The sequence below is a fragment of the Cyclopterus lumpus genome, chromosome 25, assembly GCF_009769545.1.
Source record: "Cyclopterus lumpus isolate fCycLum1 chromosome 25, fCycLum1.pri, whole genome shotgun sequence".
In the NCBI taxonomy this organism is placed as follows: domain Eukaryota; kingdom Metazoa; phylum Chordata; class Actinopteri; order Perciformes; family Cyclopteridae; genus Cyclopterus; species Cyclopterus lumpus.
The window spans coordinates 1286175-1300428 of record NC_046990.1 but is presented as its reverse complement, the minus strand read 5'-3'; the positions used below and the strand labels follow the sequence as shown (position 1 = coordinate 1300428).

The 14254-nt window shown below is 43.9% G+C and overlaps 1 protein-coding gene across 10 annotated transcripts in view; it reads right to left on the bottom strand.

Annotated features, from left to right (window-relative positions):
* The window catches only part of myo18ab (myosin XVIIIAb), a 101144-nt gene that overhangs the window by 70758 nt on the left and 16132 nt on the right, over nucleotides 1–14254 (bottom strand). For 3 of the 10 annotated variants that reach the window (XM_034528880.1, XM_034528882.1, XM_034528881.1), the window contains exons 1-3: nucleotides 10457–10605; nucleotides 5397–5429; nucleotides 3406–4635 (exon numbers count right to left, since the gene is read on the bottom strand). The exons of 5 other annotated variants lie outside the window; for them this stretch is intronic. In XM_034528880.1, coding sequence (XP_034384771.1) covers nucleotides 3406–4635; nucleotides 5397–5429; nucleotides 10457–10480 — 1287 coding nt within the window. In that variant the 5' untranslated portion in view covers nucleotides 10481–10605. Of the gene's footprint in view, nucleotides 1–3405; nucleotides 4636–5396; nucleotides 5430–10456; nucleotides 10606–14254 lie in introns of those variants that run through there. 2 more of the 10 variants (XM_034528886.1, XM_034528887.1) reach the window with 1 other exon arrangement.

Genomic DNA, 14254 nt, shown 5'->3' with positions numbered 1-14254 from the left:
TAATTAGCCACACAACACGCACACATACTTCTTTATTAAGATATAAACAGCATACATGCATGCCAACCAAAAGATACAAAGCAGGTCGCTTCAATCAGCCTAATGTGAGAAATCTGTGAGCGTTTAGAAAGTAGCATTCAGGGGTTTGGGTTTGTTTTCAAACACAAAATCAGTAAAGAAGTGTCACTTTCATCTGTGTTTCCAGTACTAACATAAATTAATGCCAAATAAAGAAAAGTGGCATGTTTGATTTGTATCCTTTGTAGCTCGACATAATGTCTCCAATGTTTTTTTAGACCATGAGACAACTGACAACCAGGCTTACAATCACAGTAAGGTTCACAATAAAACATAACCAAATCTGATCAGTCAAATAGCGGGTTTGGAATCAATACCCTTAAAAGGTTTTGATCCACATATTATCCATTACAATACAACTGGACGCTGACTGGATTAAACCCTGTAGCCTTTCAACTTTTTGTATTGGTCACAGCTTAATACAGTTTTTGGAAATGCTGCAGACATGGGAAATAAGGAAAAGGGGAAATGATAGAAGGATTCCGGGCCTTACACTCTGACAAGTCACACGAGCACAAACTCCAGTCAGGAGGCCCAGAGGAAGGCTGCAGGGCTGCGGTACCTGGAGGAGGCCTTGGGACTGTGGGGCGACGGGGGTGGGGGCTTGGACAGAAGACGAAACACTGACTGCCAGCTCCAGCTTAGCCGCAAAGCAACCACAGCGAGACAACGACAACCAGCAAAAGCAGTGTGTTTGGGATATGGAAAGAAGACAAGAGAGTGAGGGGACAAAGAGGAAGACAAGGTCAATATGGAACTTTGGATTAAGAAAATGCATTGCATAAAAGAAAAAGAACGTGGTGTGAAAATGGCTTTGCAGTGAGTAACCATATGGTGAAGATGATTCCAATACACTGACAACATCATCAGTGCAAACCTTTACAGTTATTGCCAACTGTCAGAGTGGCACATTAGTAGGCAGCATGTCCCTTACGTTATCACTTCCGTTTGGTTAGTAGCTTAGTTACAAACTTGGATGTCAGTCTAAGACCATTGGAGGGGAAAACCCTCCCCTTTGTACACCATTGTACAAACAAGTGTTTCTGTAGCTGCCGAAAGCAATGGAGAGTTAGATTTAGTAGATATATATTTCATAAATCAACATTTGGACGATATCAAGTCTGGACTGGACCAGACTTGATTTCGGCAGATACCCAATATTACAAGACTCAGAAATGGGACGTCTCTGCTTGCTTTTGTGGACTCATTGGAAAGTTTCCCAAACAAACAAAGATTCCAAATCTTCAACTTGGAAACTGAGATTTGACTTTTGAGAGCAGCCATAGTAAGTAGTAAGTAAGTAGAAGTAAGTCATAAGATTTGAGCCAGGACAACAGCAAAGGGGATATTTCACTCTGTCATGAGTCACAACTGTTCTGCCCCAGTCAAGAGAGCAAGAGACACCCTCTGCTGTGCGTCTGTAAATATGTACACCAATAATCCAAGCATGTCAGGCATGGCGACTAATGCAAACAACCTAGGAGAGCCATCTTTATGGAGGCTGACGTTCTGTAAGCCAACCGGGTTAAGCTCATGATGCAGACTTCTTTTTAGGGGAACTTCAGCAGTGTTAATTTGACTCTGTCTGTAAACTTTTCTGTCGTTAAGATAGATGTTTGTTTAACGGCACAAGAGTTTGCTGTTTTTAGTTGTGCAAGAGTTGGCATGGACAGAAAAAGAGACATAGGGCCATGAATAATATGCAGACGGGCAGCAGGGTGATTTACAGGGGCACCGAAGATCCTCATCAGGCGCCTCTGAGCCTCCTCGGTGGGACTGAGCGGTTCCTCCTAAAGATCCAAAGCAGCACATCAACACTAAGCCCACCAATAAAGCTGAAGCAAAGCCCACAACTCTACACAAGCACAACGTCACAGAACGTATGGATATGTGATGTTTTCCTCACAAACCAAAGAGTGTCTTGACTCATGTTCCCTACAGAATACTGCACACATTACATAGCACCGTGGTTTACTGTGGAATCTGTTCGTAGAACCTTGAGAGTGCTACTAACATGGTCTTTTCAAAAGGTGTTTCAGTCTGCTGGCAAATCAATGCTTCAGTACAGTACAATTGTTTGGTGAAAAGAAGAATATTTGCAAGACATGTTACAAGTTGCAACAAACCAGCACAGCAAATCAATGTACCACAGAAATATAGACAGAATGTGGCGTTCTTCAGCCTGTGGGGCAAAACCCTGATCCTAACATTCTTCTTCTTTTTTTCCATTCATCAAGATGTGTCATAAGGAAGTTAATATCTATCCAGCAAAACAAAAAAACTGATTTGACAGTCAATGTTTTGAGAATCTGGGGGCAGAATCCCTTCCAAGGGTACTGGTTATTGGCAGCATGGGATTTGGAGTAAGCTGAGACCTGGTGAGGTCTTCGTTGCACAAGTTCAGTAAGAGCCAGGAATGTCTTTTTGTAAATATGTCTTCCATCTGTAAAGTTGTTCCATCTGTGCCTGCTCATAGGTTTGAGTTCCTCTCTGGCTCTACATGGGGTTCCTGTTAGTGACAAGAGACGCTGGGCTATTGAAGTTCCTCATTTGGAACAGTCTCGGGTTGGACTCTGCCTTTGTAAACAAGGCTTATGAGCTACATTCTGCTATGTGGGTAAAACAAGTAGCATCTGTCCGTCTGTTTTGATGGTAGACTTCAGAGAAAGGGCTCAAGGAGAATATAGGGCTCAAGGAGAATATAAAGAGAAAACTCTTAAAATATGCTAAACCAAAAGAACCTCTGGAGTCTCTTAGAATAAACAATCTGCTATTTTGACAGCAAATCCACATTTGTTATTAGATTAACAGTAGGAACTAAAGTATGTGTGACTGATCGTCGTTAGAATGGGAAAATATGGTCAGGAATTATAGTCCTGCTCCTTAACTGCCACTGTTGCCCTGGAGCAAGACATTGAACAATGGAAGAGTTGTACAATAAGATGACTTGTTGAAAACTGTTCTTGTTCTAGACTAATAAAGGATTATCTTATCCTTGACAGTATTTTATTTTAGACAGAAGGACAACAAACCAACTGACTGAAGTGGCTATAGAGAAAAGGTAGGCTATTCTCTAGCCTACTTTTTCTGATGAACGGGAAACAATATTATGTATTTCTTTTTATATTCCATATCATGCGGCTATGAAGTGACTCTAAAACCGTGCCACACTGAGGTTACACACACACACACACACACACACGGTGTCCCCTAGATAAGCCAACTCCAAAGTGCTCTTCCATTTCAAACATGCATTTCAAATGTTCATGCACTTTCCACACCAATGTCCCAAATGTTGACCAGACATGCGAAGTGTGGAGAGTGTACCTCTTGTTGACTGACAGCAGTCTGTTGAATGGGAATGACTCCTTGAGGGGGAGTCAGTGCATTAGGACTGGGACGGGGAGGAGCAGGGCTCACAGAAGTTACAAGTGGAGAGGGCTGAGGAGCTGGGATGAAACGGGATGGAGGAGTGGGGGAGGGATTTTTTTGGGCCACTTGGGTAGCAGAAGGAGGATTTGTAGGAGTGGGTTTCTTGACAGCAGTTGGTCTGGGTGCAGGTATGAAGCCAGGAGGCGGAGACATGGGTGAAGGCTTGGGAGCTGGGATAAAGCCAACAACTGGTGGGAGAGATGTGGGTCTGGAATGAGTTGATTTGGACAACTTTGGAGCGGAGTGCTCAGAAGCGGTGCGGGTCGCGTTTACAGAAACCACAGGAGGTTTGGACTCCTGTATATCTTGACCAGAGCTTGTAGGTTTGTGATCGACTTTGTGCGGCTTTAGAGTGGTTTCATATTCTTTATTCTCCTCCGGCTCCGCAACTTTCCCTACTGCCTTCTCATTGTTCTTCTCCAACTCGTTTTTTTCTGGTCGTTCATCTTTATGTACTCTGGGGCGAGGCTCCCTGGTCCTGCCTCGGACCATAAGGTTTGTCAATCCTCGCGAAATGTCGTCTTTGTCTTCCGTTTTGATGACGTCATGTTTAAAAGAGAACCCTGACATTGACTTAGACACTGAAGCTGGGGCTAGCATTGCTTTAACTGCTTCGGCAGCAGGCTTGGCTACTTGGATCGCTTTATGTGATGGTTGTGTTGGCACAGTGGTCTCGTCCTCTTCTGTGGGCAGGACCTTCCTGACAACACGGCGAACCACCTTTACTACTTTCTTTCGTGTCAGACCCTTGTCCTCTGTAGTATCCATCTGGTTGGTGCTGGTGCCTGAAAGTTTGATATCACCGTTGGCTGTATTATTGACCACGCCTTTGCTCATTATGCCATTTTGCGCTCGCTCACTGTTCATAATTGGCTCTGGGCTCAGAGGAGCATATGGTGGTTCAGGGCTTCTAAATTGCTCAGCCGCCTTTGACACTGGCTCAGGGCTTTTGAAGCGTTCAGGCACTTTAACAGGTATCCTGACTTTTGGCGGGGAGGGACTTCTGACCCGATACAGCGACTCCGTGGGGGAAACTGATGAGGGACTTGTTGCCCGGTATAACCCCCTGCCAGGGTCTAGAGCTGGCACTGACTTGGACCGGTTGGGCAGCCCTTCACTGTCTGGCTACTCGTAAAGAGGAAAGAGAGGAGGCGTTAGGACATGAATGATGAAGGAAAATCCAAGCACCATGTCGTTATGTCTTTAATAAACAGTCTAAAGGTTTGGTACCTTTATGGGTACGCTGATCAATCACACAACTCCAAATGTGACAGACAACTTTTAATCCAAAGCTACAAAAACTGTAGCTAACAGCTAGCTGCTTAATACACTTCAAACTGACCATTTCAAAACCCCTGAAATCTTACATACGGTATTCTTGAGGAGGGTTTGTCGGGCACTAAGATGCTATGAGGAAGCCAGAATGTCTCGGAGAACTGACTGACGGTGGTGAAACTTAGTAACAATTGACCAGCTGCTTACAGTTTACCATATTAGTCTTACAAGCACAAGTCCTTCAGAAAACATTTTTAAGGCTGTTATAACTGTTCAACTTTGTCCAAAAGTAAGACTTCTGGTTCTGCAATGTAGCTCTTGGGTACAAGTTTCTTGAATGAAGAAAGTGAAGCATTTTGATCTATTAAGCCAAAGATCAAATCTCATGAACATGCACCTGCTCGTGTCCGGGGTGGGATCCATCCCGTGGGAATGTATATTAATGACAGGGTTGTGTATTGAAGATTACAAACTATGAATATGAAAATGTTCTTGGACTGTTCTCTACAAAGAACACCTAGATAAATCAAAGACCTGCATTGATCCCTGGCTGACATAAGACAGCTCTTACATATGTACCCAAGAGAAACATATGGACTGCATTTACTTACACTTTTGCTTTCTGGCTTGTTATCTTCTTTGACCTAAATGTGTTGATATCAAAAAGACGAGATCAAAACCTGAACACTCTATGAAGCTGCCGTCTGTTGCATGCCGTGCAAACCTCAAAACATGCACATGTTTTATTCTTTTGATTGAAAACGATTTTTGCACGGCAACATCTTTCACTAGAAACACTTGATGCACTCACTGCATTAGGAGTGAACTGGTCGAGGACATAGGTGGTACAAAGTCGCAGCTACTATAACATGTGCTGATACATATGCGTGAAAGCCATCACGCTCTTAGTGCGATACAAGCAAAGGCCAGACTTATCGAAAGACACACATGTTAATACACAGCTTAAAACACTGGAACACCATGCCGTGTAAGAGTGCTTTATGAAATGTCCAAATGAGACTTCCCTTTTGCTCCCAGAAGGAAAAGCGAGATGAGAAAGCCATGTTGGCTGATCTGCTGTCATGGGCTGTGATGGATGAGATGAGAGCAGGAGGAAGAGGAGGTGGAGGGAAGCTGAGAGAAGAAGAATGGTAAGAACACAGAAATGAGGATCTTCAGGCTAGAGGGGTCATTGGACTCTCAATGTAGACAGAGCCACATTGAACAAAGCAGTGAATGGGGTCTGGGAGAAGCAGAGGATGAACAGGAGATTAGAGCAGGTTTAGAGAAATTAAAACACAAAATGTGAAAGCACCAAAAATCTAAAGAATATCAACATCCCACTGCAGCTTGCATAACGCTTTGAATGGTGATGTATCTGTGTGGCCAGGGCTCCGGATAAACACCCAACAATTGTGTATGGGCTTTAGAATGCTTTGAGACGATTTCATGATCATAACTTGGTCTGGTTGATATGGATCAAATCAAATATCACAATATGTTTGACTAAATATCTCGATATCCATATTGCAACGATACTGGAGTGCAAGCAGTGCTTCCACAACATATATACAAAAAATAAAAAGGATACTCCATTCAAAACCCAATTCTGCCTCTTTTTACAAAGAAAAATTATACGTTTAAAAAACTGAAATAATGCGATTCATTCAGAGTTAGAACTGAGTAGTGAATTAATTAAATACTATTTTTTAATGCTTTTTTCACATGTTTACTGCTGTCTGTGGGGCCACGTGGCTGCTCACCTGGTAGCATGAAACGCTGTAGTCACCATAGACAGTATCACCTGTGTGGGAGTGGCTAAGTTCATCTGCTGAAACCAAAACGGGTGTTCAACTCGGTAAGGACAGTGACCGAACATGATCGCTGATGAAACCCGTCTACCCATCCCTCATGAGTGAGTGCTGTTGGGATTTGATATAATGGAATTATGATGTGAGGCCTTTCCTACCTTTGTTTCAACTCACCATCAGTAGAAAACATACATTTACCACAATCTAAAACCGGCTGTGTTGTTTTTAAAAAACTAGTCACACCATTTCAGGAGAGGTGTGGTGCTTCTGACGAGTTTGCTGCCAGGAGGTAAGGGGTTAAGTCCGGGGTTCTGCCTTGCTGAACTCAATCTGACTTGAACTACAGGCTGTTAGCATTTCAGGTCTGGCTTGGCTCTTATCAGAGGTCTCTGAATTAGTGCGCTGACTAACAGGTTTATTTCTGGATCAGACAGGATGTGGGCCAGACTCCTCCCTCAGAGAGAGGCCATCCGGGCAAAAAAAAGCCCCATTAGCGGTGCTGTAGTCACACATCACAAACATCTTAGATGTACAGATCAGTTGACATCAAACCACACCACCTTATTGTCTCCCTGGAAAATATTTGATGTTAGCACATTTCAGAATTCAATATTTTCAAAAGGACCAAAATAAACTGAGGCTACTGTATTGATGCTGTACCACTTCTTCTCTGTCTTCTTTTGCCATCATGTGCTATGGATGCCTTTTTGCTCCGGTCTGGTATCACCACTGGACCTCATGTGACCAACGTGTGTTCTTCACAATGTGTACAGGTTGTCATTAGAATGGAGACACCATAGTCCACAAAACAAAAGCAAGCTCTCACACATATCCCGCAGGAAGAAACAAGCAGCTGCTTCTTGCTGTGCCAATGTTGACAGTTGAGTGGTTTGTGGTGGACTGGTGATATCGGGGGTGGAGGTCTGACATAAAGCAGACCCATGAAGGACCTAACCAGATTTGAGCCTCCCATACATTGCAGGGAGGCTCAAATCTGAAAGAGGCAGAGGACATCTACCACAGTATTATTAGACCTGATCTGAAATGTGGTCCACCTGAACACACCCAACAAGAGAGAGAACAGCAACAATGCATGTCAGATAGGGAACCTGCTTGGGTCCACTCAAGCATGACAAACAGACTGGAAATCTGCTGCAATGCACCAGGACTCTAACATGTCCTTGTGCTGGGACAGGTCTCAGATACTAGGGACAGAATGGAAGATCAATAATCTGCACTTTGTGTCAGTAACCAGCAAATCAACAACTCCGACCAGAGAGGCCTCCCATATATGACATCAGATAATACCACAGCAGGGGGACATCTGAGCATATTATACATGCATTACAATGAGGTTTGTTTCAGATTCATAGGGACAAGTGAAAATCCGAGCCTCATAATTATCCCTTTGCCCCACTTCTCTTCCGTCCAACTGACAGAGCTACGTTACCATGGAGACACGCTGTCGCCAACTGCCCCTAGTGGAGAAATATTAGAGGCAATGAAAAAATTCTTGTTTGACAATAACAATGACTTCCTGTAAAGCTGGGTTGGTCTTTATTTACGGTTACAATCATTAAAAAGCAAAAGCAGACATTCAGTATACCTTTAGTAGCTAGCATAGCATAGCATAGCGCTAATGCCATTTAATGATGTACTAACGTAGCTCAACAGGTTTTAACATATCTCCTTCCTACCTCTCCGGTAACGAGTAGCACTATGACACAACATATAATCATGGCGAGCTCATAATCCACTAAACCAGCCTGGACATGAAGAGCATCGGAATGAGAGTCCTTTGGGAGCTAGCCGATGCTACGCTATGATTGGCCAGTCTGAGTTCCAGAAGTGGGACTTGGCAAAGGGTCAATTGATCTCAGAATTAAGTAATATGTCTATGGCCTGTCTTTGTGGGATTTGGTCAGTGAACTTTAATCAAACTTCTTGACTCCAGAACGTTGAGGTTCAGTGAGATTTTCACATATGGTACACAAAATAACATTAAATTATGACACTGATGTTCAAAACATAGAACTGTGCTCCACACTCCACAGTACTGAATAAGTCTACACTTTTCCTTCATCTCAGGATCATACATTTGTACAATGACAACTGTCCTGAAGTCCAGACATATAAATACCGAAGGATCACCCAGCCCTAGTATACACAGTAAGCCTGAATGTGATTGACCTAAAACCTCTACAGTCAAAGTGACATTTGCCTAAAATCAAAGACGTTATCAGAGTGCCACAACTCATGGCACTGAACTGAAAACAACATAACAATTCACTTAATCTCAGTCTAAACTACATTTCCCAACAGTCCCACAAGCACATGAGCTCGCACTGAGCATGTACCTATGTCTTCAAAGCTGCCAAACTGTGGTCCTCACACTTCTACTATTAAATCATTCCTCTCTTACTGATTAAAGTCTGAGTAGGAACAGGGGAACCATCACCTGGCACAAAAGCTGCTATTGTAAAATGCTACAAATCGGTTGGAAAACCAGTAAAGCTGCCCCCTCAGCGAACTGTAGTCTAAAAATACCACGGGCTGTGGGACCTCGTGGTCCCACGCTTGCCATAGATTTCCCACAAATGCTTCTCACACATTGTTCTACCTGTTAGTGAAGTAATTCCACAACTCCCGTATCCAAAGAGTTCCCAGTCGGCGATCAAATAGAACAAATGGGCCGAGTCGAGGAGGTCTGAGCTGGAGACACAGTGGAAAGTGAAACAGCAGGGCCGAGGAGAGGGGGAGCGCTCCGATAGGCCGGCTATTCCTGACGGTGGACAGACAGGAGACGTGGGGACAGCTGTTGTGATACGAGGGTGTGGAGCGGTGGTAAAAATAAGAGCCTCCGCTCTCCACGAACTCCCCCCAGCACCTCCACAGTCCAATCAGCAGCCATACATACTGCTGCAGTTGCTGTCATCTCAGCTGTGTGTGTGTGTGTGTGTGTGTGTGTGTGTGTGTGTGTGTGTGTGTGTGGCTCAGGGTCTGTTAATGTAACTGAGGACATACCGGCTACAAAGGCTCCTGAAAATATAGGACTATACAATTACAGACTTGGAGCATGACATCATGGTGCATTCTGGGTGTTTCAGGGGCCAATCTGACTCACTAGTGTGATACTGGTGTTTGTTTAGATATGCAGCCACTGTTCAAAATTAACTCTGTGACTCAACGGCTCAGAGGACCGGCAGATGAAGAAATCTTTTACTGGTAATGAAGAGCCTTTTTGTGTCACGTTGAGAGCCAACATTAGTAACGTTGTTATTATTGTGTATCATTCCATTTAGTTCAATTAGGGAGCGTTCAAGCTCCATTCGGTAAAAAAAAGATGGGATGAAAGTCAATTATAACGTTATCATGATGTGTTCACATGTAATCTTGTGAAATGTGAAATGTGAAATTTTGGTGAGAAACTTGAATAAATCCAGTTGTCTGAAGGAGATGTTTTAGTAACAGCCTCACAATAACTCATTAAAGCTCATTATTAAAACTGTTTAATCACAAATATATGGACCCAGCAAAAGTTTGCTGAACAATGAATTCAATTCGATTACAGTTCATTTCATATAGCCCAAAATCACAAATTTGCCCCAGAGGGCTTTTCAATCTGTACCATGAATGAATGAGTAAACTAAAGATGAAAGTGGGTTTCAGACACAGGGAAACGATGAAGACAGTACAGTAAAGGTCGTATTTTCTAAAGATGCCACCCCACCAAGTGGCTCCGCTGTTACAGCTGTCTGACATGTTCACTCCGGGTCTGTCAGTCAGTTGTAGAACAGCAGCTGTCTGGTGGCACTAGTTAACTGGTTCCTGAACGTGTGCAGAGACTACTCATGACATACCTTCACACGTTGTCCAAGCATCATGTGCTGGTTCAATCCCACGTCCAGGACCTCAGCGCCTCGAACACCAAAGCTCACTAAAACCTTCTGTCCCCTGTTCCGCGGGTTTCACTTGCATGTCTACCGTTGAGTGTGTTGCAAGCTGCACTGTCTTCCTGTGTGAAACAGTCCAAGCACGGCAGAGCAAAGAAAAGCAGAAGCAGAGTTAGATGAAATAATACGCAGGCTTCCCTCTCTGCTGGAACTCAATGAGCAACAGTGATGTTGACTCTCAACACCTCCCAATCAAGTACATTCTCATATGAATAAACAGAGATGTATTAGCAAGGTGCAACACTAGCTGTTCAACCAGGCATCAAGGATGGTCATGTTTACCCTCATATGTTGAGTTAATAAGACACTATGCAGTTAAATGTCAATCATGGACATCTTTTACTGAAGAAGAATGAAGAGTCTTAAGACTTTGACAGTGTGGGGTCTTTCCAAAGATAAGAGCTGGAACTGTAACAAACAGACGTGTCACCTGTCCCTTTATTGTTGTATGTGAACACTGTCACATACAACCAATCAGCGTGTGTACATGGTATGTTACTGTGTAGGGTAAACAACAGTGGTCATACTGAACGCACCAGTCAAGATGTGTAACGCTGTTAAGGCCACCACACATTTAGCTCAGGTTGGAGACCGGGTCAGTGCTTTGGTTCAACAGACAAAGTCAAGCACAATGCTTCAAAAGTCACTGTTTTGACCTCCTCCCAAAACATTAAGAGGGAACATAGTATACCCTGATTAGTTGGGAATGTATATGAATGCAATGTAAACTAGTTAGGGTTGAATACAGTCTGAGAATATGTCTCTGACACAAGCAACCAAGTGAGATTTGTTCATTCCGTCTCTAAATCCTGTCCAACATGGACTATCCACCACACAAGGACACATATCCCCAGGCAGCAGATATCAACCTCTTGTATTTGTTCCTTTTGGACCACAAGATGGAGCCAGAGTACCAGGAAACGCTCCACGTGCTTTTAGGATGCCTGCAGCCACACAAAGCATCCATTATTTCTGAGCGGCTGCCATGATATTCTAGGGAGGAAACGCCAATGTGATGAAGATAAAGTGGAAGCAAACTGCACTGTGAAATGAATGCAGTGACAGCTTGAGTCCAGCTGAGACTGAGGTGTAGGAGGAGGAGGAGGGGGGGGAGGAGCTGTAGGGGAGCTTAAAGAGGAGGGTGGGGTAAGAAGAAATGCAATGACGTAACAATGTGTTCAAAAGTGACTCCAAGTCTTCAATGGTAAGGAAGTGTGTAATGTGAGAGCCACAAACATGCACTGAAACGCTCCACAGGTGAAGTCTTCTGATATGTGAAGTATCCTATTAGCTGCATCTGGAAGTCCGAACTAATCGAACCGCTTTCACTTTTGGGAAAAGCGATTTTGGATTAGTCTGTATAATATTTTAAGTGGGCCCCTAGGCCCATATGAACCAATATTTGGCCATTTCTGCCTGACTTAACGTTACTAATTTACATATCAAAACATAATATTAAAGTACAGTAAACTAGCTGTAATGTTGTTTTGTTATTTTCATTAACTTTTTATGTCACACTGATTGTCTTGCAGTGTAACTGTTTGGTCCCTGACTTTGAGTTCTTAATCATAAACATATCTCCATCCCTGACTATCTATTAAACACATGTTGTAGACACCTTGGTCAAAGCTGGCTGAAGCTGCGCTATGATTGGTCAGGCGGCGTTCGAGGGGTGGGACTTAATGAAGGGTCACTACCAAAGAACATTTCCTCAATGGCATGTGACTTTCCACTAATGCCCCCAGGAGAAACACACACACACACACACACACACACACACACACACACACACACACACACACACACACACACACACACACACACACACACACACACACACACACACACACACACACACACACACACACACACACACACACACACACACACACACACACACACACACACACACACACACACACCATTTCCCGTGTTGACAGGATTGGCTGTGTGTAAAGGACTCAGTAGGAGTCCTACTCACTGGCCAGTAGGACTCAGCATCATCGCCACATGTGTGATCTTACTGAGTTACAGAGTAGGTCAATGACACGCTGACATGTTATGTGCAGTCAGAAGAGGACTCCATCAATAGCCGCTCCTTAAACCACGTGTTGGTTTTACATTTATTAGTCTACACGGGATAAACAAACAAGATTCACTACGTAATTAAACAGATTCAGACAGAGCGAGGCAAGTTTCCATCTCCCGCTGGTCTTTGTCCTGAACTAGACTAAACCCGTCCCAGAGGGAACTCTGTACTGGATACTCACCGACTCAATTCTCCAACATGTGTGTTTCAGGCTCTGCGTGGTAACTAAAGTTGTTTCCAGTTTCTTGAGATAAAGTCCATCAATTCCTCAAACAATACGCACATTTACATAAAAACAAACATTGCAATTGTCTTTTCAAAAAGGTTTACAAGACGACTCCCTGACAATCCTTTGAGTGAGCAGGGTGTCAGATGTAGACAGCTGTAGGTGGCATGATGTGTTTGTCTGTGCTACATGTGGACATGAAGATGACTTTAGACACACACCGAGAAGAAGATAAACAGACTACACAGCTATCAGCATCACATCATGTTAACTCCAAGTACGTTCATCTGGCTGCAGAGATCTCTGGAACGCGTGGGAAGGACAAGATTCCAGCTGCTCTGACCTCACATGCCAGGTCAAAGGGCAAGGGGTCAGCGTTTGGGGTTAAGGGCCTGGCTCAAGGATAGCACAGCGCTGCTTTTCACTTCCCCCAGCCGTCCAGGGGATTGAACCAACAACCTCATGTCCAGTATTTCAGTGGAGCTCTCATTCTGTCAGCTTAAGAGAGAGTGATGTTCGTTCCAGTGCGTTTCAGAGCAATCCGTCTCCATACTGGGACAGACTGCCTGTAGATGCCTTTAGCTTTTGGAGGTATTTGGATATTTTGATAATAGTTAATAACCCAGCCTTGAGTTATGAGCACAGCGACACACAGCAGTGACAGGATATAGTGAGTGGTTCTCCGGCTGAGAGGAGCCCCGGGCCGTAGGTCAGTCGAGGAACAGCAGATAGAACACAGAGCCCTGTTTGCTCAAACGGAAAGTGAACAGCAGATAAGCCGAGTGGCAGCGGGCGTGTGCTGAAGTGTGGCCTTTGAGCCAAGGGTGTATATGTGTGGAGTGAGTGATTGCGTAGGACGGGCACATTGACCTTCTGTATGTTTGAGGCTTCGCTGAATTTAACAGGTTGGCGTGAACAAAAGAACCCATTGGTGGAGCAAACAAAGCAGTTCTTTGGCGTTGGGTTTCAGCGGCGTGCTGGCCGAGGTATATCCTTCACCCACCAGCAGCCTACTGGCAGTCTGCAATTGGTCCACGTTATCACAGGGTTTGCTGCGTTGCCTTCTGAGGAAGTCTGTTTTTCCATTCCTTTGACTTGCATCTACACATGAGATACTTTGAGGTGTATAAACATGATCTCCTTTATATCATTTCAGTCAAATGTGGTCTGACACTACAATAATGTTGTTTGTGATAAAACACACAACGACAAAGCCGTCCGTCTGCACTGATGGGGACTTTATGGAGTGAAATGTATTACAATCTAGACATGCAAAACATTCAATATTAATAAAATGTAAATAAACAAGTAAACAGCACGGAGCTGCTGGCTACGGCCTGGTGACGCTACAGGAACGCTGAATAACGTTAAAACTGGGCTTTTCTTCACT